Raw genomic sequence first — 27902 nt, forward strand, 5'->3', positions numbered from 1 at the left:
CTGAGCTCAAAGGCTGGGAACTCCTCACACCCAGTGTATTTGCAGCAGCTGCACAGCCTTAAAAGATGCATTTTTCATTTCCAGGAGAAGAAATTCGTCAGTATCTAATTGGACCTCAGGGCCCACCAGGACCCCCTGGACCAGGGGGAGATGGCACTCTGTCTCTATCGCTGGATTATGATGAGCTGACCAGACGGTTTATCAGCTACTTGACAAGTAATGGCATTTATTAGTGTGCATTTCCCTCTGTTCTTTCGGGAGCTGGGCAGAAAGCTCATGCTGTCAGTGAAAACTCTTCCAGTGTCGACTTTGTGAATCCCTATGTATAGAGACCTTGCCACAGGGATTGTGAGAGACTTGGGAGAGCACAGATACCCTGTAGCTAAGATACTACCCACAGACACTAGTAATGAGTTCTTGCTTTGCTAAAAACTGAGCTTAGGAACATAATTTAATATCAGCCATCTTGGAAGTCCCATCAACACCTTTAAGCGCCTTTATAACCCTTTTCTCACTGGCTCTGTGGCCAGGATATATATCTCTGTGGAAGTGTTGATCTATGCCCACTTTCTGTTACGGCAGGTCCAAAAACAAGCTCTTAGAAGTTTAAAATTAGTTGAAACAAATTCCACCTCTCTGCTGTATTTTCCCATCTGTAAAGGGGTAATATGGCAGGTAAGAACTGTTGGACAGAGAGGACTCTGGAGCATCCCTAACAGCACTGCTAAAATGTCTAATCCTGGCAGCAGCAACTATCTGCTTCTGCTTAAAAGCACAGGTAGTTCGTCTCTCTGAACTGCCCTTGGAGACCAGATCTCACTAATGGGCTGCTCCAGACATGGTGGTAATTTCCTCTTTGGCTCTGGAAGCAGGAAACTGCTGTTTAACAGCAGCACCTCAAGAGCTCAAGCTGCATTTTATCAGCAAGGACAGTTCATTAAAGCAAATCACAAAGGTGCAGTTTTTCTCCAGAGCTGCTTGCAGATAGGCAGACACAGGGAGAGCAGCACACGCATCGGCCAGGGGGTCACAGCTGAGCTGTGTGTTCTGGAGCCATGTCCCCATGTTCCCTACCCTGTCCCCACCCCGTGTCAGGGGTTCAGAGGGTGTGCAGAGCTTTTGCAAAGTATAGAGGCCTGTTGCTGCCTGTCTGCAGGTGCCCTTGTGTAGTATTAACAGGGCAAGCTTTAACTCCAAGTCCAGAACAAGGCTTGAGCCCTGGTTCCCAGGACAGCCTGCTGATGGGAACACTCCACCCTGCACAAGTCCCTCCTGCATTGCTTGGGAACAAGCCCTGAGCCTGTCTGCTCACACTGTAACAACCTGTTCTGATATGGCACTCCCCTTGAATCTGTTTGATTTTGCAGGTTCTGGGATGAGCATTGGGATCCCTGGACCACCTGGGCCTCCAGGGACACCCGGTATATCTTACAGTGACCTGACAGCATACTTGCGAAGTAAGCCGACTTCTTTACTCCGCTGCCACAGGTCCCTATATGCCCCCAGGATTTTATTTTTTTTTTTTGCAGCCTTAGTCACAGAATTCCGCCTTTTGCATATCACAACAAATAACCCTCCATGAGACTCTGATGGTCCCTCTGCCATAGCTAGCGGCACTGCTACCTCTCCTGCAGAGAGCAGCAGCAGGGTGCTGTCCCAGAGCCCTTTGTCTTCTTGAAACTCTGCAGCATAAACAAATTTCTTATGCTGCTTCTAAATAGTAGATTTCAAAAATAGGGACTTCTACGTTCTTTGGGATCTCCTGACTTCCCAATGTGATGTCTACACGCAGGGAAGTGAGGTGCACCAGGAAGGCTGCACCAAAAGGTGCTGGGGAGAAGGAAGTGCCTTATACTTGGCTGTAGCTGGCATTACCTGTGTTGTCAGGGAAGATTCATCGGGGTTGCGGTGGTTTGGGGGACTCCTTTTCTTCCCTTGTGTCTTACAGACTCCGAATTCAGTGGCCTTGTGGGGCCCCCTGGTCCTGCAGGGCCCCGAGGACCTCCAGGGATCCCTGGATCACCAGGCACCTCTCTGGAGGACATCTCTGCTTATCTACAAAGTAAAGCACTTGTGTTTCTTACAGCTGGCAGGGAGATTCTGTTTGTAGATGCTGGGGGGGACTGAGACTGAGATTTAGCTTATAAGGGGTGTGACTCCCACTGAGAACAAGGTCACTTAAAAAAACCCAAAATACATCAGTATCAGCTGCAAAGGGATGGGAGCTGGGGTTGGAGCCTTTAAAATTTCAGGATCCCCAGACATGTATGATTTCCTTGTCCTCGCTCGTGTTGGGAAATAATTCTTGTTTTCTCTCAAGATGTGGGATACTCCTCGCTCTCTGGACTCCAGGGCCCACCTGGCCCTCCTGGCCCTCCAGGACCACCAGGCTTCTCAGGAACTGGCCTCTTGTCCTATGCTGACATCACCCACAGTGACGAGTTCAGGAGCGAGCTGATCCAGTACCTGAAGAGTAAGGGAACACCGTCCACCTTCCCTGCGCACACCCCGAGCCGTGCTTCGCCTGGCGCGGGCTGCTGGCCCTGCCGCAGCTGAGGCCATCCTGCGGGAGCGGGAGGCTTCCCCGGCCTGGGGCTGCAGCCACACCTTCCCTCTGCAGCCAGGGCTGTGCAGGACTGCGCTGCACTCCGTAGGCTTGTCTCCTCGCAGTCTGACTGCAAGGCAGAAGTCCCTGTTGTGAGCCAAAAGGGACAGGCGCTGGGCAGTTACAATTGGCCTGTAATGGACAATGAGTCCCTAGTAAGGTCGCCTGCGGAGTTTTGCCATGGGAAAAGCATTTCCTTTGACGCTGAGCCAGCTGTGCTAGCTCTTCCACTAGCAAGTCATCCAGGGCAGCCTCTCAAAAACATGGGGATCCCCTTTGGGGATTTTGGGAGGCTGGTCACAGAATGATTGTTTTGGCAGAGGTGCTGGAATTGGCCCGAGAGGAGTGCACCCTCCTGCAAAATCACTGGGCGTGTTTCCAAGGTTGGGCACCCAAAACTGTGGGAGAGACAGGAAGGAGGAGGGAGTCATACCATCTGTGGAGATCAGGGGTGACCTATGTGCTTGCGGCCTGAGAAATGGCCCTGGAGGAGGGTTACTGCGACGATCGATGGGACAGAACATCACACCCAGGGCGGTAGCACAGGGCCTCTGCCAAGTCTGGGGGACCAGGTACCCCAGTGTCCCTGAACTCCCCCTCCTTGTATTTTGCAGGTGATGAAGTTCGAAGCTACATCTCTGGGCCGCCTGGGCCCCCTGGCCCACGGGGACCACCAGGACCCAAAGGAGATAGTGGCTTGGTGGCTGGGTCTGTGTCTTCATCGTACCAAGGGTTACGGACTTCCGAGCGGTTGCATGAAGGATCCCTTGGTGCTGAGGGTTCCCATGGGGGATCACTGGGCACAGGCAGCTCGTATGGCAGCTCCATGAGCAGCATGTCATCGTACAGTGCCTCGATGGGCAGTGATGGCACTTATGATGCCTCCATGGGCAGTGATAGGTCTTTTGATGGATTGCTGACGGAGGAGGAATCGCACAGATCGGCAGGTTCAAGCAGATCCTACAGCAGCTCCTTCACTGGTTCCCTGGATTACAATGAGCTGGCGCTCCGTGTGTCAGAGAACCTACAGAGTGAGTGGCATGCCTGCTCGTCCCGACCCTCCCTGTCCCAGCCCACACCTCCTAACCCCTTATGCCTGGTGCCACTTCCCCCCCCCTTCCTGCTGCCTACTGCTCTCCCTTACACCTTCCTGCCTCAGCATCCGGCCAGTTTTCCCAGAGCTCCTTTCAAATGACATCTTTAATTCCTCAGGCCGAGGCATTCTCCAGGACCTGATGTCTTACACTGCACGGGGACCCGCAGGTCCCCCAGGCCCTCCTGGTCCCCCTGGCATCAGCAGGGTTTTTGCAGCCTATGGCAATGTCACTGAGGACCTCATGGACTTCTTTAGAAGTAAGTGATGTATTGGCTCAGTGTTTGTGGCTCATGCATATGAGATGTCTCCAACCTCTTACAGACCTAGTGATCTTTCCACCTTTGCATGCTGCAAAAATACGGTCAAGATACAAAGCTGGAGGCAGATAGTCTTTCCCTCCTCTTCCTCTCTTTCTGGGGAGGTGCAATCTCATTATTAGGAAGGACATCAGGTTTTCCCACTACTTGTAGGACATTCATCCCAAACCCCGAAGGCCACTGTGCTTGCAGCTCCTGTGGCTCATTTGCATATAGGTGGGCTGGCACATGTAGAGCAATGTAAGACAGCTCCTTGCTCTGTTCTCAGATTCCCCTCCCTGAGCGTGGGCCGCCCGGCCCTGGTGACAGACAGGACACCCAGCGAGGGTGGCGGAGCAGCGCTGGTGAAAGGAGATCACAGCCTGCCCCTGGGATGTTGTTGGCTACAAAACGTTTTTTAAAAAACTTGCTCTCAGTCTAATCCCATCTAACCTAGAGAAACGTCCTTCCAGCGTGACTCACTGCTTCTCTTCCTAAGCACAAAGCCCTTTGTAACTGGTTTGTTCTGCTCATTCGTCCTCTGCTTCATTTCCCTCTCCAGCATACGGGACCATCCAGGGGCCACCTGGGGAAAAGGGCGAGAGGGGTTACCCCGGACCCAAAGGTAAGGCTTGCCCTCCTCTCCCTCTCGAGCCCTGTAACACCCCGGAAGCAGCGCTGTGACCGCAGAGACAGTCGGCACAGGACTGCTCAAGGTCACCACCTCCCCACGGTGGAGGTGGCACCGTGCAGCAGCCTAGCTTGGTCTTCCTTACCCTGGCCTGTCCCTGTTCACGGACCAGTGATGCTCAAGGAAAAACTTGGTCTTCTCATTCCTTCAGGTGACCCCGGACTGGTGGGCCCACCAGGACGCCATGGGCACAGGGGACCAAAAGGAGAGAAAGGGGAGAAAGGTATGAACATCTGCCATCCCCAGGAGAGCAGGGTTTGCCTGTCGGGGAGCGCAGGGTTCCCCAGGCACCAGCCCGTCTCTGGGAACCGCTGGAAAACCCACATGGCTCCATTTTTTGTTTGTTTGTTTTGGGTCTTTTGTCTTTTTTACCCGACATGAACTTTTAAAATAATCTTCCTTTTACTTTGTTGTCCCCAGGTGAACAAGTGTATGTTGGCAGAAGAAAGAGAAGAAGCGTTGGGGTTTAAGGAAAGAGGCAGCTCAGTTCTGCACTGGGCAGTGTTCCCAGCAGCCTATAGAGAATTAGCCTGAGTCTTCACTGCCTTAATGCTAAAATGTCCTTGCTGATCAGCTCTAACCACGTAGACTTGATAGTTCGGTGTCACTGCAGAGATTTGAATGGCTCTTTTACGCGCCCAGCATGGCCATAATGTGGGTATTTTGTCCTGTTGCTGATGTTTGGCTTTGCACCCCCAGTTCCCAGGCTTGTATGTCTTGGGGCTGACAAGGGCTTCCTGTCTCACCCGGTCCAGGCTTGTATTACTCCCAGCTATGTAAGAAACCTGGTTTTTTACAGCTAGCCACCTATCCAGCAAAAAGAAAAAGAGAAAGCAATCCCTCCCCACCAAACACGCGATTTTTCAGAGATCAGGTTCAGCCCGCAGGACAAAAGGCCCTGTAAGAAACCCTGGGACTAAGCTCACAGCGCTGGGATTTCCCCGCCGCAAGCTCCGATGTGCCAGCCCTGAGCGGAGGACACGTTGAGGCAGGTGCTGGTGGTGCTGAGTGGGGCTGTGGCTTGAGGGTCTGCACCGACGTACCCCAACCAGTGACGCGCTGAGCCCAGCCCTGCCCACGTGCAGCTGCTGCAGCGGGGCGAGTGACACAGGCAGCAAGAGCCGGGCCCTGGCTTCTCCCCGTGGCTGCTGGTGGCCCCCGCTGCAGAGCTGTCACACCCCTGGGCTCAGCACCCGCCGCCACCCCAGCCCGTGACTCGCTGTGGGAAGCGATGCCCTCCCAGCTCAGCAGTTCTGCCGTGCTCTAGCGCTCCGCGTGCATTAACGCCAGCTCCTGAGCCCCGCTGCCCCGGCCAAACTGTCCCGGGGGGCTGGGGCAGCAGTGGGGTGCAGCACGTGCAAGTGCTTTGCGGGGAGCCTGGGTCACCACGCGCTTTGCGATGTCTGTTTATAGCAGCACAGCGACACGTGACATGCACAGGGACCGAACCGAAGCACTTTTACATGTAATTTGTTGATCTTCTAAAAAATATTTTTTTATTTTTCTTCTGTTTTTGTTTTTTTTTTTTTTTTAATGGGGGGGGGGGGAATAATTTTTAATGTAAACAGCCCCATTAAAGTGTGTTTTTCACCCCAGGCTTGCCTGATCAGCATTCTGTTGGTGGGTCGGTACCAGCTGCACTGTGACGTGGCTTTGGTGGCTGTTTTGTGTCTCATCGCTGGGACGTGGCCCAAGCAGATGCCAAGCTGGAAGCAGGTGTCAGCGGTTTCCAGTCACCTTAGCAGGAGCCTCTGCACATCGTCCCAGGGTGCCACCACCGTCACCTTCTCCCTGGCAGTGGGGCAGTGAGTGCTGACAGTTTAAGTCCTGTGGCAGCGGCTGGGCGATGGCCGAGCTGCAAGTGCTGCCTGGCAGAGGCCGGTGCTTCGGTGCAGGAGTGCAGCCCCTCACACAGCGCCTGGTCACTGCGCCTGTGACACCACATCAGCTTTATGGTGTTCCTGGGGCCATGCACGCACGTGCACACACACACGCACGCTGGAGTGCTACTTTAGTTCCAGGTATCGGCCAAAGCAGGTCCATGGTTCATTTTTAAAGGAAAAAAGCTTGCTTGTTTTCAGTCCAGGTTTAAAATCCCCTCGTCTATTTTTATTTCCAATGTTATCCATGCAAAATGTTGGTGTTCTTCCCACATCATGGCTGAGGACAGTTTAGAGCAAAGGCCGGCATGAGCCAGGTCAACTTCCCGAGCACGGCACCTTGCAGTGTTTGCCAATAAAGCCTGCATCCTCCCGAGTGGTTTATACTCCCCACCTGGCTCTGCTGAGATGAGACATTTCCTTCTAATTCTCTCTTAAAAACAACAAAAATACTGCACGTTGTTGTATTTAGGTGCAGCAGCTGTATTACCCGATGTCTGAAGTCACCCCCGAACTACTCAGGACTCCGCCCCGTGCTCGCAGGTTGTGTGGTGGGGCAGGACCAGCGCAGCCCTATAGCAGCCCGGTTTGTTTGTCACCACTGCTCGGGGGGCTCCCCTGCCCAACAGCCACACCTCGTCCCTTCCCCCGTGCCTGAGTGGGAAGGGTGGCTGCCACGAGGGGTCCCAGGGACGGGGTGACAAACCGGAGCTCCTACAACCCCAAGTTATATTCCCGCTGACAGGGCAGGGCAGCCACTGAAAACTGTATTTTCAGGTTTGTGCTAAATCTGCACCCCTGCCCTGGGCTGTTCTAGTCAGGGAGCCACATGTTACACAACGTTAAGTACTTTTTACACTCGGTTATTTTAAAAATGCTGATTTGTCCCATTCACTCAAACATCCCTTGTATTTCATTCGGGTTTTCCATCAACAAAACAGAGGCCATCTCAGCAAACTGTGATTTTATTGTATTTACAGCAGAATTATTACAATATTCTACAGAAAGCCATGAAATCAAATTACTTCTAAAAATAAGACAAAACACCCCCCCACCCCTCCCGTCGTATGGCTGCTACTGCAAGTTCACTTCCGTGAGCTGTACATAGAGACCCTTTGCCAATTGTTCATCCGTCTCATGAGTTTTGGTCGCTTTCTGTAAGGCAAAAATAACCTGGTTTGCGGTTAACACACAACATTCAAGAAACTGCTGGGACAACACAAGGCTGGGGGTGCCTCGGACGCGTGTGCTTCATCACAGAAGACCACCCTGCTTGGCTTTCTCGCAGAACAGGGGTATGGCAGCTCGACATCGCAGATATTTCACTCAACGTGCCTTCCCAGTTTCTGTTCGTTCTGTTATTTTAGGATCGATAAGCAGTAAGAAAGAGGCTTTACCGTCTAGCTTGGTGATTGGGGAAGAGATCTTGGGAGATTGGAGCGTCACTGGGCTCAGCCTCTCCCTTCTGCTTTCAGCACAGTGGAAGCACATGGGCCCTTACTCACAAGCTGGTCTGGAGCATGGTCTTATTTAGGAGGTTGTCCTCTTTCCCTGGCACAGACTGCCCTAATGCCCAGACGTGCAGAAGCAGCTACAGAAATGAAAAAGTGTGAGGGCTGAGGTGAGAGAAAGGGGATGGAGAACAACTAAAAGCTCTGCAAGCAATATAGAGAAACACTGTACAAGTTCCTTTGTCTTCTCCTTCCCTTTATTTGTTCTCATCTTTTGTAAGACTGAGAAATGACAGGACACACTGGCCTCGGCTCTGCCTGGGAATGAGGAAGGTTAATTCTCTCTGACCTTGCTTTGCATTTGCTGTGAAGATGGCAGAAGTCTGGGGATGGGAAACGTGTGTGGACACATCAACACAAAGAAGCTTCTGAGATCCCGAAGTACAGATTTTGAAGTAAAATAACCAGATTGTAAACGCTAACATAAAAACCAGTTACCTACATAGCGACCATCCTCCCTGCCCTTTCCTCAATACCCATATAGTCACCGTCCTCAAAAACTCGCCCCACTTCCCCATGGCAGATTAACCAAAAAGCAGTAGTTCAGCGGCAACAACTAGCACTGAATTTAATTGCACATTTAAGTCTGTTCCCTGGTTTTCAGCAAAAGATGAGCATTTCTCAGGTCCTAGGAGATGCAGCTACACAGCAGCTCTGACACTCAGGCTACCTAAAAGTGACTTAAGTGCCTGAATTCAAAAGACCTTATTCAAATCTTTCCTACACCAAGGCATCCTTGAAATACTTGCAAGACAGATACTGTTCCAGGTAGAGAAACACCTTAAACTTCCTATGTGATATTGCTGTCATAAAAGACATCACAGTGTGATGAAAGCAATGGCATTACTGCTCTGCTCTGCTGTCTTAGTTAAGGTACGAAGTTTCCTATTCATTAAGAAAAAAAAATTCAGCAGCATGGAGTTATAATTAAGTCAGTCCTCTGGGACAGAAGAATAATTTTTTTAACCATGAAATTGATTAGATATTGAACACCCATGGATGCAATTTCAGTTTAAAAGGGACGCAGCTCAGAATGAGCGTCAGCATTTTAGAAGTGATGTGAAAAGATCATTTTGCGTGAATGACACGGGTCAGGACAGCGCGGTACTGCCACCTCTGAATTTGAATTCAGGTGTCAATTCAATTAAAGGTTTTCTTTCAGAAGGTGTTAACAAATCAGGATCTATCTAATCAATCACAGCAACCTCAAGCATGCTGTACATGCTTCTTGTATCCAGCAGAGACAGCACAGTGCTTGGGAAAAGAAACAAATCTGGTTTATGGGAATCAGTATTTCTGCTTCACCAAAGTAAACAGCAAAGCTCCCCTGGGACTCTCCGCTGGGACTCCAGGGGGCCAAGCGCTGAGGCACAGCCCGTTTCTTCCACGGCTGGTAGACCGTCCCCACAGCCCCGCGCAGGTGAGATGCACAATTTATTCAAGATGCAGAATCTCCTAAGACCGGGGGCAGCAAGGCCACCTGAGGTTGTTGCATCAGCAGAGGACTACAAGATCCTGCAAACAGCCGAGCTCTCCCGACTGTTGGGGTGCTGGCAGAGCCCCTGGCTCCTGTACTTACAAAGCCCTATCCCGAGAAAGCTGACTTAGCACGTGCCGAAATTTGCTTTCAGAGCTCAGGAAGAACAAGGCGTGAGGTCTGAATCTGTCAGAGGCCGTGGGCCTGCAGGCAGGGTTTTTTGTGAAAATCAGTTGTAAATACAGGAGGACAACCAATATATTGCACTGCGATTCATGCATTTTATTGCCTTTGTTCATTTTCCTGTGGACAGTATTTATGATGTAGTAGAACGCAAAGGTGAGCAAATACTGATTTGCCGTCAGGATCTTTTGAAGGGCACGTGAGGAAAATTAGGTCTGCCAAACACTGAGTGAGAAAGTACATTATTTTGGTTAAGGAAAATACACCTAACTACCCTGGAGACAGAGCTTCTAACATTTGTTAAAGGGAGGTGACATGCGATAGCAAAGAGATTGGATTTTGTTCTCAGGAGATCCTTCCAGGCCTAGGTGAGACTAATACCATTTTAATTGAATTTTCCGATATTGATAGAATATTGTACACCTTTCGTGTTCTGCAGTAGTTAAAACCAATTTTATCAGTCTAAATGTGTGAGTACCCATGCTGGCTCCTGTCATCCCCAGAAAAACACATTTTCACACTCGCTATCAAGTCTCAGCACAGTTCACAAGCTGCAACTGCGTAACAGTGCTCCACACCCGGAGACCTGACCGAGCACCCGCTAAGGCTTCAGTCACTACATTTGATCCCTCCATCACAGAACTCCCTTACTTATTTGTACGATTTACAATGAGATCAGGTGGCAGGGGCTGCCGTGGAAAGGATCCTCAAATAAAAGATTGAAAAGACTCAGAGGTAAACGGTACGCCAATGTATATTAGCAAGTTATCACTGCAACTGCCAAAAAGGTAAGGTGAAGATTAATGTTTCCCTCTGAGGATGAAGGTAGAGATAATGGAGAAGGGGACACCTGCCTGTCCTGTCTACTCCCCGAGTAAAGCACTGAGCCTACTTCATACGAAATTGCAACCAAATTCTGTTAAATACAAAGATGAAGATTATTTAATGTTATTTTAGTAACAGTCAATTTATGATGGTGGAGCTTAAAAAGTGAACGGCCTTCAAAGCCATTTTTCACCCTCCTGAACAAACGATTTAAAGAACTTTGCCTTCAGCAATAACATTCTACAGATATGGTATGTGAATTTACAACAGTACACAATACACGTTTATAGAATAAAATGCCAGAAATTAAGGCTAGCTATTAAAGTAATTATGCTATCAAAACGTTACAAAGTTTAAATTAAAACATGCATTTTTCCAATTATTTTTTTTACTGTGCTGTAAATTAAGTGTCTTCATTGAGAAGGTATCTGTTCAGCATTCAAGGATTTCAGCATCCAAGATTTCAACCATACCTGATTAAAGTCCTGTGTTAATTTGAGAGTCCATTCACATGCAGCAATACTGTTCCCATGAAATGAACGTCATGTAATGGTCAACAGTTGCACATTTAATGCAAGCTAGCAGAACAAAACGTTTACGGTTGATACCCAAAGAGACTAGAAAGTCAGGCCTCAAATGACAGAAAGCAAATACTAATACTATTTTACAAATTGAACTCCGACATACCAAAGTACAGTTTATAATACTGCCTTGATATGACTCAAACTCTTAACCACCAAAAAGAGTGTAGTAAAAGTGACCTAATACAGCTGTATTTCCCTACCAGCTACGTAAGAAACATTTCAGATTTTTTCCACTGCAGATCAGTCAGGTAAATAACTTACTGTACTTCTATGAACTTGAAAAATAAAAACTGCCTATGTTAGTACGTGGCAACACAAAAGCAAAGAACCCAGCTTCATAAAGTAGTTTGTCTATATATTTAACTTAAATCTTTCTATAAAATAAAATGACTAAAATAAAAAAATCAAATCTAACACTTCTAATCAAAACAGACTTTAGCCATGGTTATTTATAAATATGACCATCCACCTCCACTTTCCTGATGGAGTTTAAATGAACAGGCTTTGGTAAGAACAGAAAAATGGCTCTACCCATTCCAGGTACAGTTAGAGAAACCACGTGCATTTTGCACACCGCTTGCTAAAAAATACATTCTACAGTTTTTCAATTTGTAGAACTAACCACCTGTAATAGCTAAGGAAAATAATAAACTGTGCATTTTAAAGTTAGCATTTCTTTCACCTTTACATATTTTAGTGCAAAATATTTTAGGGTGAGGATTTACAACAAAAATGGCAGTAGCAGCAAGAAATCTTGTTTTGTACAGTAACAACAATGCTAAGGAGTTTTGTTTTTTTAAATGACAAAACACAAGCCTGTTGTCAGGATTAGCATATCTATGTGTTTCAGGCACTGTATTAATTAAACTAGCACCCCATTTCATTATGGAACTAATGGACAAAATGTGTCATGGAGATCAGCTCGGTTTAATTTATGCCAGAGGCTTCTTTTTAAAGAAGTTGCGAAGGCTTTTGCTTTTACCAATCTTGTTTAAACATAAGGGCTTGGTTTTTCTGATTATTGGCATGTTCTGAGTGATTAGTTTCAGTCCTTGCTCTGAAGACACTGCTCAGCATTACAAAATTTTAAACCTCTCGCTGCAGCTTCAGTTGTGGAATTCTTCTGTGGAGAAATCAGACACCTAAAACCACAGTAGCAGAACTAATATGATACTGTTTAAATGTTCACATGAGAAACCATTTTTTTGTGATCAGAAGGAGTATAATTAATATTTTAGGCTTAAAGTCAAAACCATAGATAACGTCCTTTTTGAGACGGAGATAAAACCCCCACTTATTCTTGAAACAGCCGAAGGACATAACATTACCATTATACACCAACAGTTCTTTTCTTCCATTCAGAGAAGTAAAGAAACTGATCATGACACTGATTGTCTCCACTGAAAACAAAAAGCGCTAGGTCCTTTGATGTACACGGCAGATTAAGTCAGGTTAGACAATGAGGATGGAGAATTCCAAATAAGAAAAAAAGCCTACAACAGTTCCCAGAGTTACGACCCAGTGGAGTGAAGGCTGGGGATTGGATAGAATTTGGAAATCCGGCTTTGTGTTGAAGGGTTAAGGCATTCAGATTCTCCAGTCATTTTAAAGAAAACCTCCTGTTCTTGCAGTTTTCTGGCAAATTCTTCTTCCAGCATCTAAACCCAAGATCAGAGTGTCATAGGATTACAAGGCAAAGTACAAGAAACCCATCACGCCGGTGACATACTGTCTGCCGCAACATTATAACTTCACACACCATCACAAAAAAAAATAATCACCCAGCAATTACGAAATTGCAAGACAACCACCACACGCATGCTCAGAATATAATATGCCTGTAGGATACTGTCTGAACTGCGTGAAAATCTAGTACTCTCCATTTTAAAATAAAATATAAAACAACTTCCACCACCGTCTATCTGTTATTTAGCACTCAATTTCTGTAGTGACTAACTGGCTTCAAAATACAATCTTAAAAGCAGATTCACCTCCAGTTATGAAGTTTTATATGCAAAGATGCACATGTGCTGCAAAAGGCAACGCGGTTAAGAGGCTCATAACATGCAAGCCTTTTTTGTTGCACATGCCCTTTGCTCAGCTTTCACAGTTTAACATCTTTTATTACTCAGTGAACTACAGCAGCTCTGTACAGCAGCTCGATTCTCCTACTCTGCGATGCTTTCTGTATTGTCTGTATTTGCCAGGTTCAACTCTTGATTATTTGCTGATTCATAAATGGGTGATTTACCTTTTTCCTTGGTCTCAATTTCTCCCTCCATTCCTTCAGTTCTTGGCTGTGCTCTTCATCTAGCTCTTTTAGCTTCTGAGTCTCATGCTCAACCAGTAGATGGCATTTTTCATTCTTAAAACAAGATAAAGATAATCCCTATGTAAAACTAATTCAGATTAGGCAACACAACATTTGTACAGTGACATATGTTGTCCTAATTCTTTTTAATTAGCTTATTCTGTGTAAATAGTGATGTGAATAAATTACAAGATAAAAGTACGTTACGAGGCTGCATTATCAAAAGCTGATCTTTCCATCAGAACCAATTAAGAGAAGAAATACTTGTAAATCCAAATATACTGTTGAGTATCATTAAGGCAGCAGCTGACACTGTTACTCAAAACTGTTTCACTGCCTAATAATACTTTTTGAGGTCACACAGTATTTCTGCTTTGCTTTCTGAAGACAGTTTGTATAATTTATTAAACTCGATTACATTACGAAGGAGGTTGTTTTTTGGAAATATTTCAATGCTTCGTGCCAAGGAGCTGAGACTAACAAATGGGGCTTAGAGACAGAGAAATGCGCTTGCAGGAGCAGCCTCAGAATCGCCCTATAAAAAGGAAAAGGATAATCAAACCTCACATCGGCTTCACATTCCTCTCAGAAAGGTTCACAGGCACCTGCCTAACTTTGAGGACTTTTGAAGCACGGTAAGAAAACAAAAATAAGTATTTGGCTACGTCAAATGTTTGATTTTTTGAGCAGTTGGTGACGGCAGTCTCTAAACTCCACATTCGTGTTTCCGGGGTTCCAGTCCCAGCTGGGTCTGACGCAGAGTACAAAACCACAGGAACAAAAATAATAATAATAAAAAAAAAAAATGACAAGCCCTTGGCTAGACCTGGGTGCAGCTAGGGACCAATTTTTCTTGATGAAGCTCAGAGTAGCCCTAATCTGCTCAATTTTACTTGAGCTGAAACTCTCACAAGGCTCCCACGGTACTTGGGGATTTACTCAGGCGTATTAGCAGCACAGTCAGGGACTGTTTACGCAGGACGTAAGAAAGTGAGTAGAGTAGAACTAGCTTCATTGGCCACTGGAAGATTTCTTTACACAGAGGTTATCAGCAGGTGATCATTTAATGCTTTAAAACTGCCTTGTGTCCCTGGAACAGGGAAAAGCCGATTGAACAGAAAAGGAGATCTGGCCGCTGATACATGGCAGCAACTTTTACAAAATGCGTACCAAAAGAGACAAAACAAGTTCCTTACTGCAAGAAGAGAATTCCTTCCAAGTACCTTCCAGAAGCTGAAGTACAAACGGCAGCCTGCACTTTGTAAAAGCCACCTCGCTCCGTGCACTGCTACAAACATCTTGTGGGTAATGCCCGGTGCTGCCTACCTCTACCTCTGTTCTGGTTAATGACATTTCAGCAAAACCAGGTTACGAGGAAATGCTGCCTACAGAAAATAGCATTGGGAACTTGACAGATATTCTAGAAGTGATTATTTGCTTCTGGTTCATGCTCTTCTTGCATTTAAAATGTTTTCTCATTACCGTATGTAAGTGTATGAATCTGGTTAAGCAGTATGCTGCAAGCCTTTGGAAGCCAAGTTAAAAACCCCTACATTAATCTGTAAAAATGAAGGAAAAGGTGTTTCTGCTTTGCCTGCATCTGTTATTGACCTGTCTTCCCACTGAATGCTGATTTAGTATCACCTATTTTTAACCTGTAACTGATGCAGTTCTCTGATGTTTGCTTCACACTGCAACTGAAGGTCCCGCATTTGGTTTTCGTGTTTCTGATGCTGAGCCAGTCTCTCGTTCTTCTGTCTCTTTTCTTCTTGAACAGCAAACTAAAATTAAAAATAAGAAGATGGTTTATATTGTGCCTCTAGATACAACATTTTGAGTCAAAACCCTGTATGTAACTGAACACATACAGCATAACTGAAAAGAATGGGTCTTAAAGATTTAAACAGTAACTGTGTTTTCTTTATTCTTTCTTGTTGAAAATTCTTGCAAAGGGAATGCCCTCACAGTTTTGTCTATCGTTCCACTTCTCTGTCTGCACTCTAATTTTTCCTTAAAACACAACAGATTTCACTTCCAGACTCCTGAAATTATCTCCCTCTGAAGCTAAGTGACACAGCAGTGCTGCTGCAAGTGTCAGTTAAGGCTGGTGTTACACAGCTACGGGAGGCTATTTTCCAGATTTGTCATCCTTCCAGTGCTCACCATACAAAACCATGATTTGGGACTTCTGTGCATCAGTAGAAAGCAGACCTCTAAACCTCTTCACAACATTCCCTTTTAGAGAATGAGTGAGTACCTACAGTTTTAGTTCTAAAGCTCACAAAAATCAAGTATTCTTACAAATATTTCACAGAATCACAGAACAGTTGAGGCTGGAAGGAACAATGAAGATCAGCCCCTCTGCTCAGAGCAAGGTCAGTTACAGCGGGTTGCGCTGTGTCCAGTTGAGTTCTAAGTACCTCCACAACCTCTCTGGGGAACCTGTTCCAGTGTCTGACTATCTTCACACTACAAAAGTGTTTCCTTACGTTTAAGTTGGATTTTCTTTATTTTACTTGTGCCCACCGGCTCTCATCCTGTCACCTGGCTCCACCTTCTCTACTCCCTCCCGCTGGGTACTTATACGCATGACTAAGATCCTCCTGAGCCTTCTCTCCTCCAGGCTGAGGCACTCCAGGTATCCCAAACACCTACAGCAAGCCCCACCGGTCCCTCAGTCATCAAGGCCCTTCGTGGGACTCACTCCAGTAAACCCATGTCTGTCCTGTATTGGGAAGCCCAGGACTGAACCCCGTGCTCCAGGTGAGTCTCACCAGTGCAGGGGGAAGGATGGCCTCCTCTGACCTCACCCAGTGCATCAACCCAGTTTTGTACCGTCTGTGAACTTACTGAGACTGCACTCTATCCCAGCCTCACATTTATATGACATTGAGCATTTACACTATTAAAACTGGTTTTATTAATTACCTGCTTAATTTTTTCACGATCTTGATCAGGAGAGGCTAACGAATTGATTCTTAAACTTTTCTTAAACATAGCCATTCGAGTCTTTGCTTCACTTCGCTGGATTTTAGGCAGTCTCGCTCTTTCCTGCGTTTGCTTGTTCTTTAACTCCTCGATAAGGCGTTGATTATATCTCTGCATTTGTTCTGTTTCCTAAAATGTTAACCAAATGGAAATGTTAGAGTAACTATTCTGTTAGATTATTTGCATCTCATTTCATCAGTACACATCCTGTTTGATTCAGCCTCTTTCAACAGCAACCAGTCCCAGCCCTAGCGGTATCAATGGAGAGGAGGCGGGGTCTTCCACTTATTCCAGAGAGCTCTGGATCATGCCCAACCCACATGAAATTCTCTAATGCCCTATAGAATACAAATACACATGTATTTTACCAGTGGTTGTTCAAATCTTGATTTGCATTTTTAAAAGTCTATGTTATTCAAAGGGAGAAACTTTTGCGGAACTCAGCTTCCACTACTGCAGTTGTGAAGGGTCAGTTTGTTGCAAAAGCTGGTGAAAGCAACAGCCATTATGGGGATAAACCAAACCACACAAAACCAAACCAAAACCAAGGCTGCTCATGCTCTGATCACCAAAGAGATCCTATAATATCTCTCTATTTGGTTTACATCTTCAAAAATCAAACTACTCTGTTTACTGTATTCTATAAAAACCAAAATGCCTTGTGGAAAATAAGCATTGTCGTCCGGGCTTTTATAGGATTTAGCTATGAAGAGACACTTGTTAGCTACTTGCCCAAAAGCTAATCCAGTTCATTCTGTTCATTTAATTCCAGGATGATTTACTAATGAGTAAATTTGTTTAAACACAAGCCAAAACTAGTTTTGGTGTATAAGCAGAATTTGGTATTTTTAATAGGTTGTTTTAAAATTTTTAAAAGGTTGATGTTGTGGTTGGATGGGTTTTTTTTAAGAATCAGAAGGGAAAAATATGTCCAACATACTACTAAGTTGTTAAAGACTATTAATTCTTTTTTTTAATTATTTCAACAGAACATGCACAGCTTCAAAATACCTGTGTGGGTCTTGGCTGTGCAAGCAAACAGCTACCAGCAGAGATCATAAGACTACTCGATTGAAAAAACCAGATATTATAATACACAACAGAAAGTGTCAAAGTCAACACTAACTTTTTCATGCCTCTTAAGCAGCTGGTGCCTCTGCATGAAGTACTGATCTTTGAGTTGCTGTTTAAGGAGCTGGTGTTTCTCTTGTAGATGTCTCTCTTCCAGCTCCCAGATTGCAGCTTCACGAGCTGGAAAAAAAGAGGAAGGCTCGTTCAGAAAGTACAATACAATACTTCCCCGTCTACCTGCTAGGGTAAGTTTACAAGTGGCCTACAAGTGCCTTTTAAGAACAATGCTTGCCACTCCATAGCAAATGTTTTTATCACAGTTCTAGATTAGTCATGAAGGTCTTTGATTTCATAACTTTAAGACAGACTATTGTTTTATTAAAATACAACACAAATGTCTGTTTTTAAAGAAAGAATCTGATGCTGGGTACCTCTCATGAGCTGCTGTTTGTTGTTGAGGCAATCTCGTTCAATAGTGGCTAGTTCTGTCTTCTGCTGCTGAATAATTTTCTTCAGAGATGCATCCAGTTCTTGTTGCTGCTTCTGCACAAATTCCTGCTCCTGTTAAAAACCAACAGAGGTAAATTAATTGTGTTTTTCCAACCATGTTACATTTTAATGAAACTCCCAGTTCTCTCAGCATTAGCTATATACGAAAATAAATGCATCTATGAAAATCTGAGCTAACACGCCTCAGCTATAAAATTACGCATCTCTTGTATTTTCTATGTAGAGAGTAGGTAAGAGAATATTTAATGTTTAAATAATACCTTCAGAAATAAGCCCAAAGGCAACAAACTAGCCAGCAATCTGCAATTCATTCCATCTCTTGTCTCTCATCAAAACCAGCTGCAGGTTTAAAGCTAGCAAAGACAAGTACTCAATATAAAGTTGATCTCATCATGTCAAGGGTTAATTATTCACGAATGTAAGAAAACAAAGGTATATATGGTTATTTTGCTTTGGATGATTAGTTAACACCTATTTATTTACACAGTTGGGTTTCAGATTTCTGTCTCCAGTGGTTTTATCTTCTCATGAATGCAAAGATATTGAGGTTGGGAGTTCTGCACTACTGCTATAAAGACACACATTGCTTCTGCAGGAGCTGCTTTCTGCAGGACTGGTAAGCTTGTCACACCATAGCTGAGCTGGCTCCTCACAAAGCGATTTGCCATCTGCCTGATGCAGTCCCCATATGCCCCCTCCCATGCCCCAGGGCCACACCGTTGCCTTTCTTCTTTGCAACTATAAAAAAAACCCCAAACAAAACCAAAAACTGACCATCTACAAGCATGCAAGCATGCACACACACACTCTTGAAGATCAAGAAATTAAAGCAGGTATTTCTACCATGGCACAAAATTCTGAAGAAAGGATGATGGCAGTGTCCTATCAGAGCCACGGTGGGCAGCTGAAGCATTTGCTGTTACAGATAACAAAGCGGTGTTGAAGGTGATCTGTCAGCAGGGAGACAGGATGAGGCAGGAAACCAGCACTGGCTACAGATGATCAGTGGAAAGGTGTCCTGAGCTACGTATTTTTATTTTTTTACTGAACCTCTGCTACTTGCTAAAAGTAACATAGGGAATTAAATGTTCATTAAAAGTACTTTTTATTATGACCAGAAGAATCCTGGTTTTCAACTTCACACAAAGTTATTAATAGATGAGGCTTCCATCTCTCCCCATGGACAGCACTTACGCTTAGACAGGTAACAGAAAACCAGAGGAGTAAGTGGACAGCAACAGACATGAGGCTACAAAAGGAACTGGAAGGCCACATCTGTACATTAAGTCAGATGTACCTAATCAAATATACGGACTGATGAAAAATGCTGGTTTGTTTCCCTTTCTAGATGAAAAGGATAAGAAATCTACAAGTTTATTACTATGAGGGTGCAGACACACAGTTAACATGGTGTTTAATTCGCCAGGATTTTTTTGATTTGGAAGGAGTGGAGGGAAGGAAAATTGTTCTGGTGCAGTCATGGCCAAAGAGCAGTTACGCTTGAGCTTTACTCAATCATTTAAAGATCACTGCTGCTCTCTCTACATGGCAAATCTTAAGAAGTTTTATAACTGCTAACACTATAAGATAAACCAGGCAATCTCAGAAAACACTCCGGCCTTTCCACTTCCCACATCTACTCAAGCATCACATATAACAAAGGTCGTGGACTTTACTAAAGAACATGCTGGATGGTTAAAAGGCAGACAGTGCAAGGCAGTCCACCTTTTTTAAATTACCACTTGGTTTTGCCCAGTAAGTATCTTAAAATCAACCTGGATGTCTTTAAAATACATGGTTTCACTGCACACACAGCATAGAAGTCACACACTGTTTCTCACATGTGCTGAACAAACAATAAACACCAGAGAGACGTATTATATTGCATTTGTGTGAAACTTTAGTGTCTTGCCCAGAGTTAATGACTACTGTAATTTTGATCTTTTTAATGTTAATAGTGCATAAATACCTAAATTTGTACTAACTAGTTTGGAGACAGCAGTGACATTGGTCAGCACATATGAGCAGAAGGAGAAAACACACATCTAGAAAATGAGGGAAATAAAACTTCTGTTGCTTTGCATTTTAAGACTTACATCCTGCATTTGTGCGTTGAAAAGCGTACATGAAGACAACTGAAAAGACTGAATCATAACCTGAGCAACACCCTGTGGGACACAATGTACTTCCTATGTCATAATATAATGAAATATCTTTCTGTTCTTAAAAAAAAAAAGAAGGCATCAGATCTGCTGTTTGTTAGCAATATACATTTAAAATGTCATGGCTAATCACGCAAAAGTAGTCACTGACAGAACTTTCAGATATTCTAAAACTAAACGTTTTTACCTTGCCTAGTATTTTTCATTCCAAGTAAGGATACTTCACCTTTAAAATTGTCTCTTTCACCTCTCTTACTTCAACAAACTGAAACCAACAAAGGAAACAAACTAGAGTCACTAAAATCACTAAGAATATTCAGGTTTTAAATTGTTTGCTTAATAAGTTCAGAGATGGATATCCTTGGTATGGGGAGACTGCTGCAATTCAATCGTATTCTATCCTGGGAAATCCCCTCTTGAATTAAACACATAATCAAATAAAGTTGCTATTATTTTCTACTAGGTCACTCACATAAACATTTAATCTTTAAGTTACTCAATCCAAACGTGCTCTGTTGTGGTGCAAACTCACTCTGTACAAGCTGTGGCCATCATAAAGCCAGTATCTTTTTCTAAAATACCAGCCACCTTTCTAGCTGTGGGTCACGTAAAAGCAGCAAGTCTGAAGGAACGCGATTATAGACGATGTCTTGTGAAGTTTCCATACACCTGCACTTTGGCATTTACATAACTTCATTTTACCTAATCTGTTCTGTTTCCATGAACAAGACACCTCATGCTTACACACTATACACATTTTCCTCCCCTGCACTCGTATTGCTCAAAACTTATTTGTCATTGTAATCTTTGTAATTTCACAGACCTATGGGGTACTTACCACTCAAAAAAGCACTGTAAATAAACCTGTTGTAGAAAAATAGCATTCTTTTTTGCTACAGCATACAAAATACTATGCGTAACAGCACAAACCTGGAAATTGCTGCTCCTACATTTTTACACTCTATGGGATGTGATATAGGAGTACTTGAAGAAAGAGAGCAGTACGTAGGGTTAGTTTGAGTTAAGTTCCATATTCACTCAACAACAACAAGAAGTGAAATCATCAAGCTGTGTGAATACTGCTGCCTTTTATATTTTAGTAGCTTGAAGCTGCCGTTGTTACCTGAGCATGCTGGCTTTGTGCAAGCTCCTCTTTCTTGCGTTTCATGAGCTCTTTTCTCAGCTCTTTTGGTGCTTTCTCCACTTCACATAAAACCTACAGTGTATATAAGCATGCAGAAGGTGGCGAAAAGAACACTTTTTCTCCACAGCAAGCATTACCGTGAACATAGGACATGCAGGTCAAGCACTAGAGGTACTGGGAAATGTGCATTACTTCAGTGGCAGGGATGTTAGTTTAGTGAAAAGAGCTTAATGAAAAGAAAAGGAACAATACGTGCTTTATGTATGCCAGCGCAGTGCAGGAAAGAGGTATATGCCAGCCTCTTTTTGCATGCAAATGCTGCCCAGCGCTCTCAGAAATGGCAGCCTCTTGCTTACGTTTTCATGCAGCAGCTAGAATAGTCAAGAGTTAAGAAAACCACCACCGGCAAAAGTGGTATTTTCTTGAAGCACTATGGCAAAAGGACTACCGAGTATATTTACCTCATGGTAAAGCTGTGAACCATGGTTCAAAGTTTAAAATAACTTCCACTGAAAACCAGCTATTTCTGACACTGTCTCAAACTAAGATGCCATTATTAGTGTCTCCAACCATAAATGACATCTACACAGGTTATGTCCTTAAAATAATCATACAAACAAATAAAATATTCATTGGTTGCAAGTCTCTGGTTCTGAAGAATTTAAAAGCAAAACCCACCAATAATTAAGTGTGTTTTCAAGAAAATGTCATGACACATATGCTGCAATGGAACATGTTTCAGTCCAAGGTGAATTAGACCAGATTAGTAGAACGGTTCTAAATATAACCTGGCTAATTCAACTATTGATTGGTTAATTCACTGATGCGTTTTATTTATGTTTAAGAATTATAAAAATGCAACATTGCACACTCCAATATAGCATGGGTAGTTTTAGAGCACCAGCTGCATTTTCCTTCAAGCTGTAAATCGCCTTTTTAAGCTTTAAATACAAAACTATGCACCCAAAAACAAATGCCTATTTGTTTAATAGTGGAAGCATCATCAGCAAACAGAGTCCAAATCACCACATGCTATTCCTGTTTCCATGAAAGATCTGCTTTTAGCTCAGAGCAATACATAAAATTATTCCCGCTTTCCCATGTAGGACCCAATCACCAGTAAATAGAGAGAGACTCAAAAATGCAAGAGGTACCGCAAAAGAAGAAAAATTATTATTTACATATGAGCATATGGTTCAAACTAAATACAGCTTATATTTTTTTATGCACTTTCAGACTACAGGATCATTCTATGCAAAAGCACGGACAGTACAGATTTCTAAAGAAATCTCTGTGAGTCTAGTAACTATTAGAGCAAACACTGGAGCCATTTATAAACAAATGAGCACTACACAATTGATCTGAAAATGAAATAAAACAGCTTTTAAGATGCAAAATCCACATGGAAACACATCACCTTCTCTTACTCTAACGCAAACAAATTCACAGCATAAGGTGTCAGTGACAAATGTTATCCATCTTGCCCTAACTGTATGACATGTATGAAATTAACTGTAAAAGATTTAAGGTTATCCAGTCTTTTCCCTCCTGGCTTTCCTTTTAGAGTTAAAAAACTAAATCTGTATAACTGCTGTCACTTCATATAAAGAAATCCTAAACAACAACAGCACACATTCAATAAAGATCTTACAAATGACTAACAAAAAAATAAATATCTGGAATTTAAGTGGTTCTCAGTAGTAATCATGACCGTATTATTTTCTTCAAATTTCTAATTTGGTAACTATTTACTAAGTAGGTATAGTTGACTTCGTTTAAAGTAGAAATCTCAAATATTTTTCATAACTGATAAGAAAATACTTTTTCTTTATTTACTATTTGAAAGAAACTATTTTATTAAAGATTCTGCTAAAAGTAGTGTCTTCTTACTTGATGTTTTCTAGATTAAGTCAATACCTAAATATTACTCTTAGCTGCTTGTAGTTCACTTTAGGCTGTAAAACAAAATAATATTGCTAGTAACCTTTCCACAACTCAGTAAAACACGTGAGGTTGACAAAGCTTCTGGGAGACCTAAATTCAACATTCATTATGCCCATACTCTTTATTTTCTATATAATCATTGTTGTCTCTTACCTCCTTTTTTTTGTTCTTCAGCATGTTCTGGAATTTGGACAATTCTTTCTCCTGTTCTGCTTTGATGCGTTTTGCTTCATCTCGTAAACGATTTGTGTGTTCCTGTTCCAAGCGCTCTATTGTCTGTTTCTGCTGTTTTTCTAAATTTTCTATTTCTTGATCGTACTGCCGCTTCTTACTCTGTAAAAATAATTCGGTGTATTTTATTAGAAAACTAAATTCTGTTCAGTGACGTGCTGTACCACCGCAGAGGATGGCCATGACAAACAGGTGAGTTCTAGCACACAAGCTGGGCACCCCACAATGGAAAATACTGCCATTTATTAATAAGAATGAACATAAGCCATAGCTGTCATAAAAGGAAACACCTGATTGCTGCTAGTAGTAGTATTCTGCCTACTCCGTCAAGATGTCATATTTTAAGAGCACCAAAATCCAGAAACTCACTGTCATTTCCTGTTCAAAACGTCTGTACATCTGTTCTCGCTGTTGCAAAAGCTTATTACTGAGTTGCTGTTGGGCTCTCTGCTCCTCTTTCTGAAGAAGCCTTAACTCTCTTAGCTCTTGACGTCTAATAATGAAAAAGAACACTTAATATTGATGGGAAAACAAAGGAAGTGGAAAATTACAAAAGATGAAAAAAGCATCTACAATTTAGGTCCAATAGAATTAGTTTTGCATTGATTTTCTTACTAAGAAACCTTTACATTCCCTCCTACTAACAAAGTAAGTGAAATTAATCCCCAAATATTACAGAAATAAGATCATTAGCCCCCCTCTACTATTCAAAGTGGAAAAAAATTAGCTGCTAACTTCTTGTAAATTTTACTTTTAAAAAACACTTACCGTAGAAATCGCATTTCTTCACTTTTTGAATCATTTTCAGTAACTATTTTTGATGTGGTTACACTCACTTCTACTCCATCAACAACAAACTTCCGAGTTTTCTTTAAAGTTTTCTTCTGTCTTCTAGTTTCCTGAAAAAAAGCATTGGTAAGTTATTGTAGAAGAATGGCTGCAGAAGCATGGCCTTAGAATCTCTGAAGTTCTGCACAATCCAGGCCTGGTATTAGAATAGGCCTGTAATCGGAATTGTACTGAAGTTGCTGTGCTGAAGTTAACAAGAAAGGTAGCCTCGAGCTATTCTTGAATCCTGAGACCAAGTCATTATGTTGTGCCAACAGGCCGTGGCTGTAACAAGATACAGCTGCTGGGAAAGCAGGTGCAGGGCCAAGAAAGATAGGGACCGGTATGGGAAAATAGGGAGTAACAAACTACAAGGCTGAAGCACAGCAACACAATTAGCTACATGGATAGAATGCTTATTTTAGTCATGATAATTAGGGGTGTGAGAACTGCGCGTGTTTAGAGACTACTAACCAATTATATTTCTGCTTTACGAATATGCATGTGTATCGGTTCTATATAAGTAGTGTTAGAAACTAACAAAGTTGAGCAAGATGCATAACTCATATTGAGCGTCTTCTTGACTCCGGCGAACCCTTCTTCCAACAAGTTATTCTGTAATTATTTAAGTTATAGCCTTTTTTCTCCTTTTCTTTAATATTAAAATTACTTCAAATATTTCTGTGAAGGCCTGCCATCCAGTAATCAGTTCTTCTCACTTACCAAGTACCTCACTAATCCAGCAAGAACTTGGAAAATTCTAATACACTTTCCCTAGTCAGCAAAGGAAAACTGTAATTATTGATCATCTAAATTGCTAGAAGGAAAAAAACCAACCCACCTAGATAAACCCAACAGAACTGATGCAGTTTATTTTCAAGAGCTGAAGACAGTAGCAACTACTGTTTGCTTTTTGACCATAATTGTCCCAATCAACGAAAAAGATATTTAATTCTGAAAAAAAGTACTGAAACTGAATAGCAATTTACTCACCTACTTACTTCTGCTTTGGAAATAGATTAAATTAACAAGTTTATTTTTTTATTCATATATATTAGTCAAAATCATGTGATGATCTTGCCAACAGAAATTTCACTTCTCAGAGCTGCTATTGTTTCATTACAAGAGAAGAAAGACCCCAGCTGAAACTGTCTCTCTATTGTGTTAGGGCTACTGCACACATCTTGAAGTCACGCTTAGCACAGCTGTACCAGGGTATGATTTTTGGTTTGGGTTTTTTTGTGGGTTTGGTTTGGTTTGGTTGTTTTTTGGCGTTTGTTTTTCTTCAAACCCATAGTTACACAGTTACTATCCTAGTAAGGCTATAATCGTGTTAGTATAAAGATTATAAATAAGGTTCATAATCTGGAATGTGCTTCCTCTGAATAAGGTCGTTCATACTGGCATAATTGCATGGATACACTACAACCATACAAATACAGTGTTACAGGAATAAAAAACCTGAGAGTCTGTATGCCTTAGCTCATCTATATCTAAACAAAGAGGCAGAAGACAGAAGTGATAGGAATTCAATATAAGATTAGATATCATAAAAGATCTGTCCCGTTAAAGAGGGGTTCTGTGCAGAGAAAGGCATTGAACTAGTCTTCTGGAATATCGGCTCTGAACTATAACTGTTCACAAATCTTCACCTGTAATATTGTTAGACTTTCTGTTATATGCTAGTCTACATTTTCAAGATACAATTATGCAATAATGTAAGAAAATAATTAGCAGCTGTGTGGCTTCTAGCTTTGCTGCATAGCTGCACAAAATCTAGGCATTGTTAGAATGCACAATCTAGGATACTTCTGTTACTACAGTTTTATATTCCACACTGTCATACTAGTTTCTCACTCAATTTTCTTTGTTAAAAAGGTCAAACTTGGGAGATAATTTTAAGGTTACACTCACACAGGATTTTATATAAAAATACATGATTGCTTATACTTACTTGTAAAGATATTGAACCTGTCTCTTTGTTTTTACTAAGGAAACTAGAAATTGACAAGTTCAAATCAATGCTGCTGTTATCAGCTGTAGAACCGGTGCCTGAATCTGCATCATTTTCCTTTATATTTTCCAATTCTAGCTGCTGTAAAGTTTCAGTGTTGTCTTGATTATCTGTTTTGACTTTCTCTTCATTTTCTTCAGTGCTAATACTAATACTGGGGACTGGAGTGACTTCAGAATCATCAGCTTGGTCACTGACAACGTCTTGAAGCTTATTCTTCATTATTTCTTCGGAAGTAACTTCTGAATGTTCTTTGTCTAGCTGAATATTGTTGTCCTGAATATTCTCAGGTTTGCGCTCTTCTGAATTTTGGTCCGTATCAGTCAGTTTATCCACCACTTTATTAGAAATATCCTCAGGCTTGCTCTGTATTGCCTTGTGGTCTACGTCATCTTTTCCAGAGTCTTTGATCTCCTTTTCTTCTATGCTTCTTATATTACTAATATCCTCATTTTCACTTTCTGCCAGTTTCTTGTCTACTTTCATCGCTTTATCTTGGCTTTCTGATGGAGTTTCTTCAGAGCTGATTATCTTATGGACCTGCTTAGCCTGACTTTCCACTGGCTTATCCTCTGTCTCAGGTATTTTATCCCCACCACTGATCTGTGTTTCAGCAATAGCATCCATCTCCTTAACGTTGTCAGTTCCATGCTTTAGCAGTTCCTTTTCTTCATCAGCCACTTTATCTGCAACATTAGGTAAAGTTTCTGTAGTGGTGTCTATTATCGCTTCTTTCTGAGCTTCATCTTTATCGTCCTTTTGCTTTGTAGTATTTTCTGCAGGGACCTTTTCTTCCTTGCTTTCTGAGAGATCTGTTCTGTTCTCTTCTTTTTCACCGGTTTCCTTAGAAATGTCTTCTTCAGTTTCTACACTCACTTCAGTTGCAGGTACAATTTTCAGTTCATTATCTTCTGTTTGTTCATTTTCCATGTAATTTTCTTTCTCGATTTTTAGGTTGGGTTCATCCTTTATTTCTGATTTTGTTTCCACATCAAGCTCTTTCCCTCCTTTCTGGGGTTCCATATCTTCATGTGGTTTTTCCAGGCTTTCTGTAGTCTTTCCAGCTGGCACTATTTTGCCTTGCTCATCTTCACCAGTTGGCACTGAACCATTCTGCACTTTCATATCACCAACAGTAGTACTGCATACGTTATCCGCCATCTTTCTAATTTTAATGTCCTCAGATTCATCTCCAGTTGTTTTGTCATCTGGAAATATAGCGCTGGGTTTGTCCTCAATTGCATTAATTTCTGTTTTCTCAGAAAGAGATTCCAGAACAGAGGCATTCTGAGAAAGCTTATCCTCTTCAGAGCTTGCAATACTAAGATCAGAGGATGCACGCTTCTCTGCAGGTAACTGCTAAAAAATTAAAAGCAAAAAAAAATATTTAAAAATCTTCTAACTTAAAGCACATATTATTCTACTAAATAAAATTTTAAAGCACACAAATATATTATATTGAAGAATATCTGAATAGAGATTAATATTCTATTTACAGAGTGATATGGATTTAATAATCTCAAAGTACTTCACTTGGTATTACCACAGAAC

At 42.6% G+C, this 27902-nt stretch overlaps 2 protein-coding genes across 4 annotated transcripts in view; one reads left to right on the top strand and one right to left on the bottom strand.

Annotated features, from left to right (window-relative positions):
• The window catches only part of COL17A1 (collagen type XVII alpha 1 chain), a 38612-nt gene extending 31550 nt beyond the window's left edge, over positions 1 to 7062 (top strand). Inside the window, exons 48-56 of the mRNA XM_014278421.3 lie at positions 85 to 216; positions 1368 to 1457; positions 1949 to 2062; positions 2321 to 2473; positions 3220 to 3636; positions 3818 to 3958; positions 4560 to 4622; positions 4840 to 4911; positions 5109 to 7062. Of these exons, the coding sequence (XP_014133896.2) occupies positions 85 to 216; positions 1368 to 1457; positions 1949 to 2062; positions 2321 to 2473; positions 3220 to 3636; positions 3818 to 3958; positions 4560 to 4622; positions 4840 to 4911; positions 5109 to 5158 (1232 nt within the window). The 3' untranslated portion in view covers positions 5159 to 7062. The remainder of the gene's footprint in view (positions 1 to 84; positions 217 to 1367; positions 1458 to 1948; positions 2063 to 2320; positions 2474 to 3219; positions 3637 to 3817; positions 3959 to 4559; positions 4623 to 4839; positions 4912 to 5108) is intronic.
• Positions 7063 to 7517: 455 nt separating this feature from the next.
• The window catches only part of SLK (STE20 like kinase), a 51738-nt gene continuing 31353 nt past the window's right edge, over positions 7518 to 27902 (bottom strand). The window contains exons 9-19 of one of the 3 annotated variants that reach the window (XM_027802510.2): positions 26292 to 27707; positions 24278 to 24408; positions 23879 to 24002; positions 23432 to 23611; positions 21314 to 21406; positions 17950 to 18079; positions 17574 to 17698; positions 16388 to 16576; positions 15115 to 15240; positions 13400 to 13513; positions 7518 to 12806 (exon numbers count right to left, since the gene is read on the bottom strand). In XM_027802510.2, the coding sequence (XP_027658311.2) occupies positions 12660 to 12806; positions 13400 to 13513; positions 15115 to 15240; positions 16388 to 16576; positions 17574 to 17698; positions 17950 to 18079; positions 21314 to 21406; positions 23432 to 23611; positions 23879 to 24002; positions 24278 to 24408; positions 26292 to 27707 (2775 nt within the window). In that variant the 3' untranslated portion in view covers positions 7518 to 12659. Of the gene's footprint in view, positions 12807 to 13399; positions 13514 to 15114; positions 15241 to 16387; positions 16577 to 17573; positions 17699 to 17949; positions 18080 to 21313; positions 21407 to 23431; positions 23612 to 23878; positions 24003 to 24277; positions 24409 to 26291; positions 27711 to 27902 lie in introns of all 3 variants that reach the window. The other 2 variants (XM_005437246.4, XM_027802511.2) reach the window with 2 other exon arrangements.

Source organism: Falco cherrug, chromosome 9 (genome assembly GCF_023634085.1).
Source record: "Falco cherrug isolate bFalChe1 chromosome 9, bFalChe1.pri, whole genome shotgun sequence".
Taxonomy (NCBI): Eukaryota; Metazoa; Chordata; class Aves; order Falconiformes; family Falconidae; genus Falco; species Falco cherrug.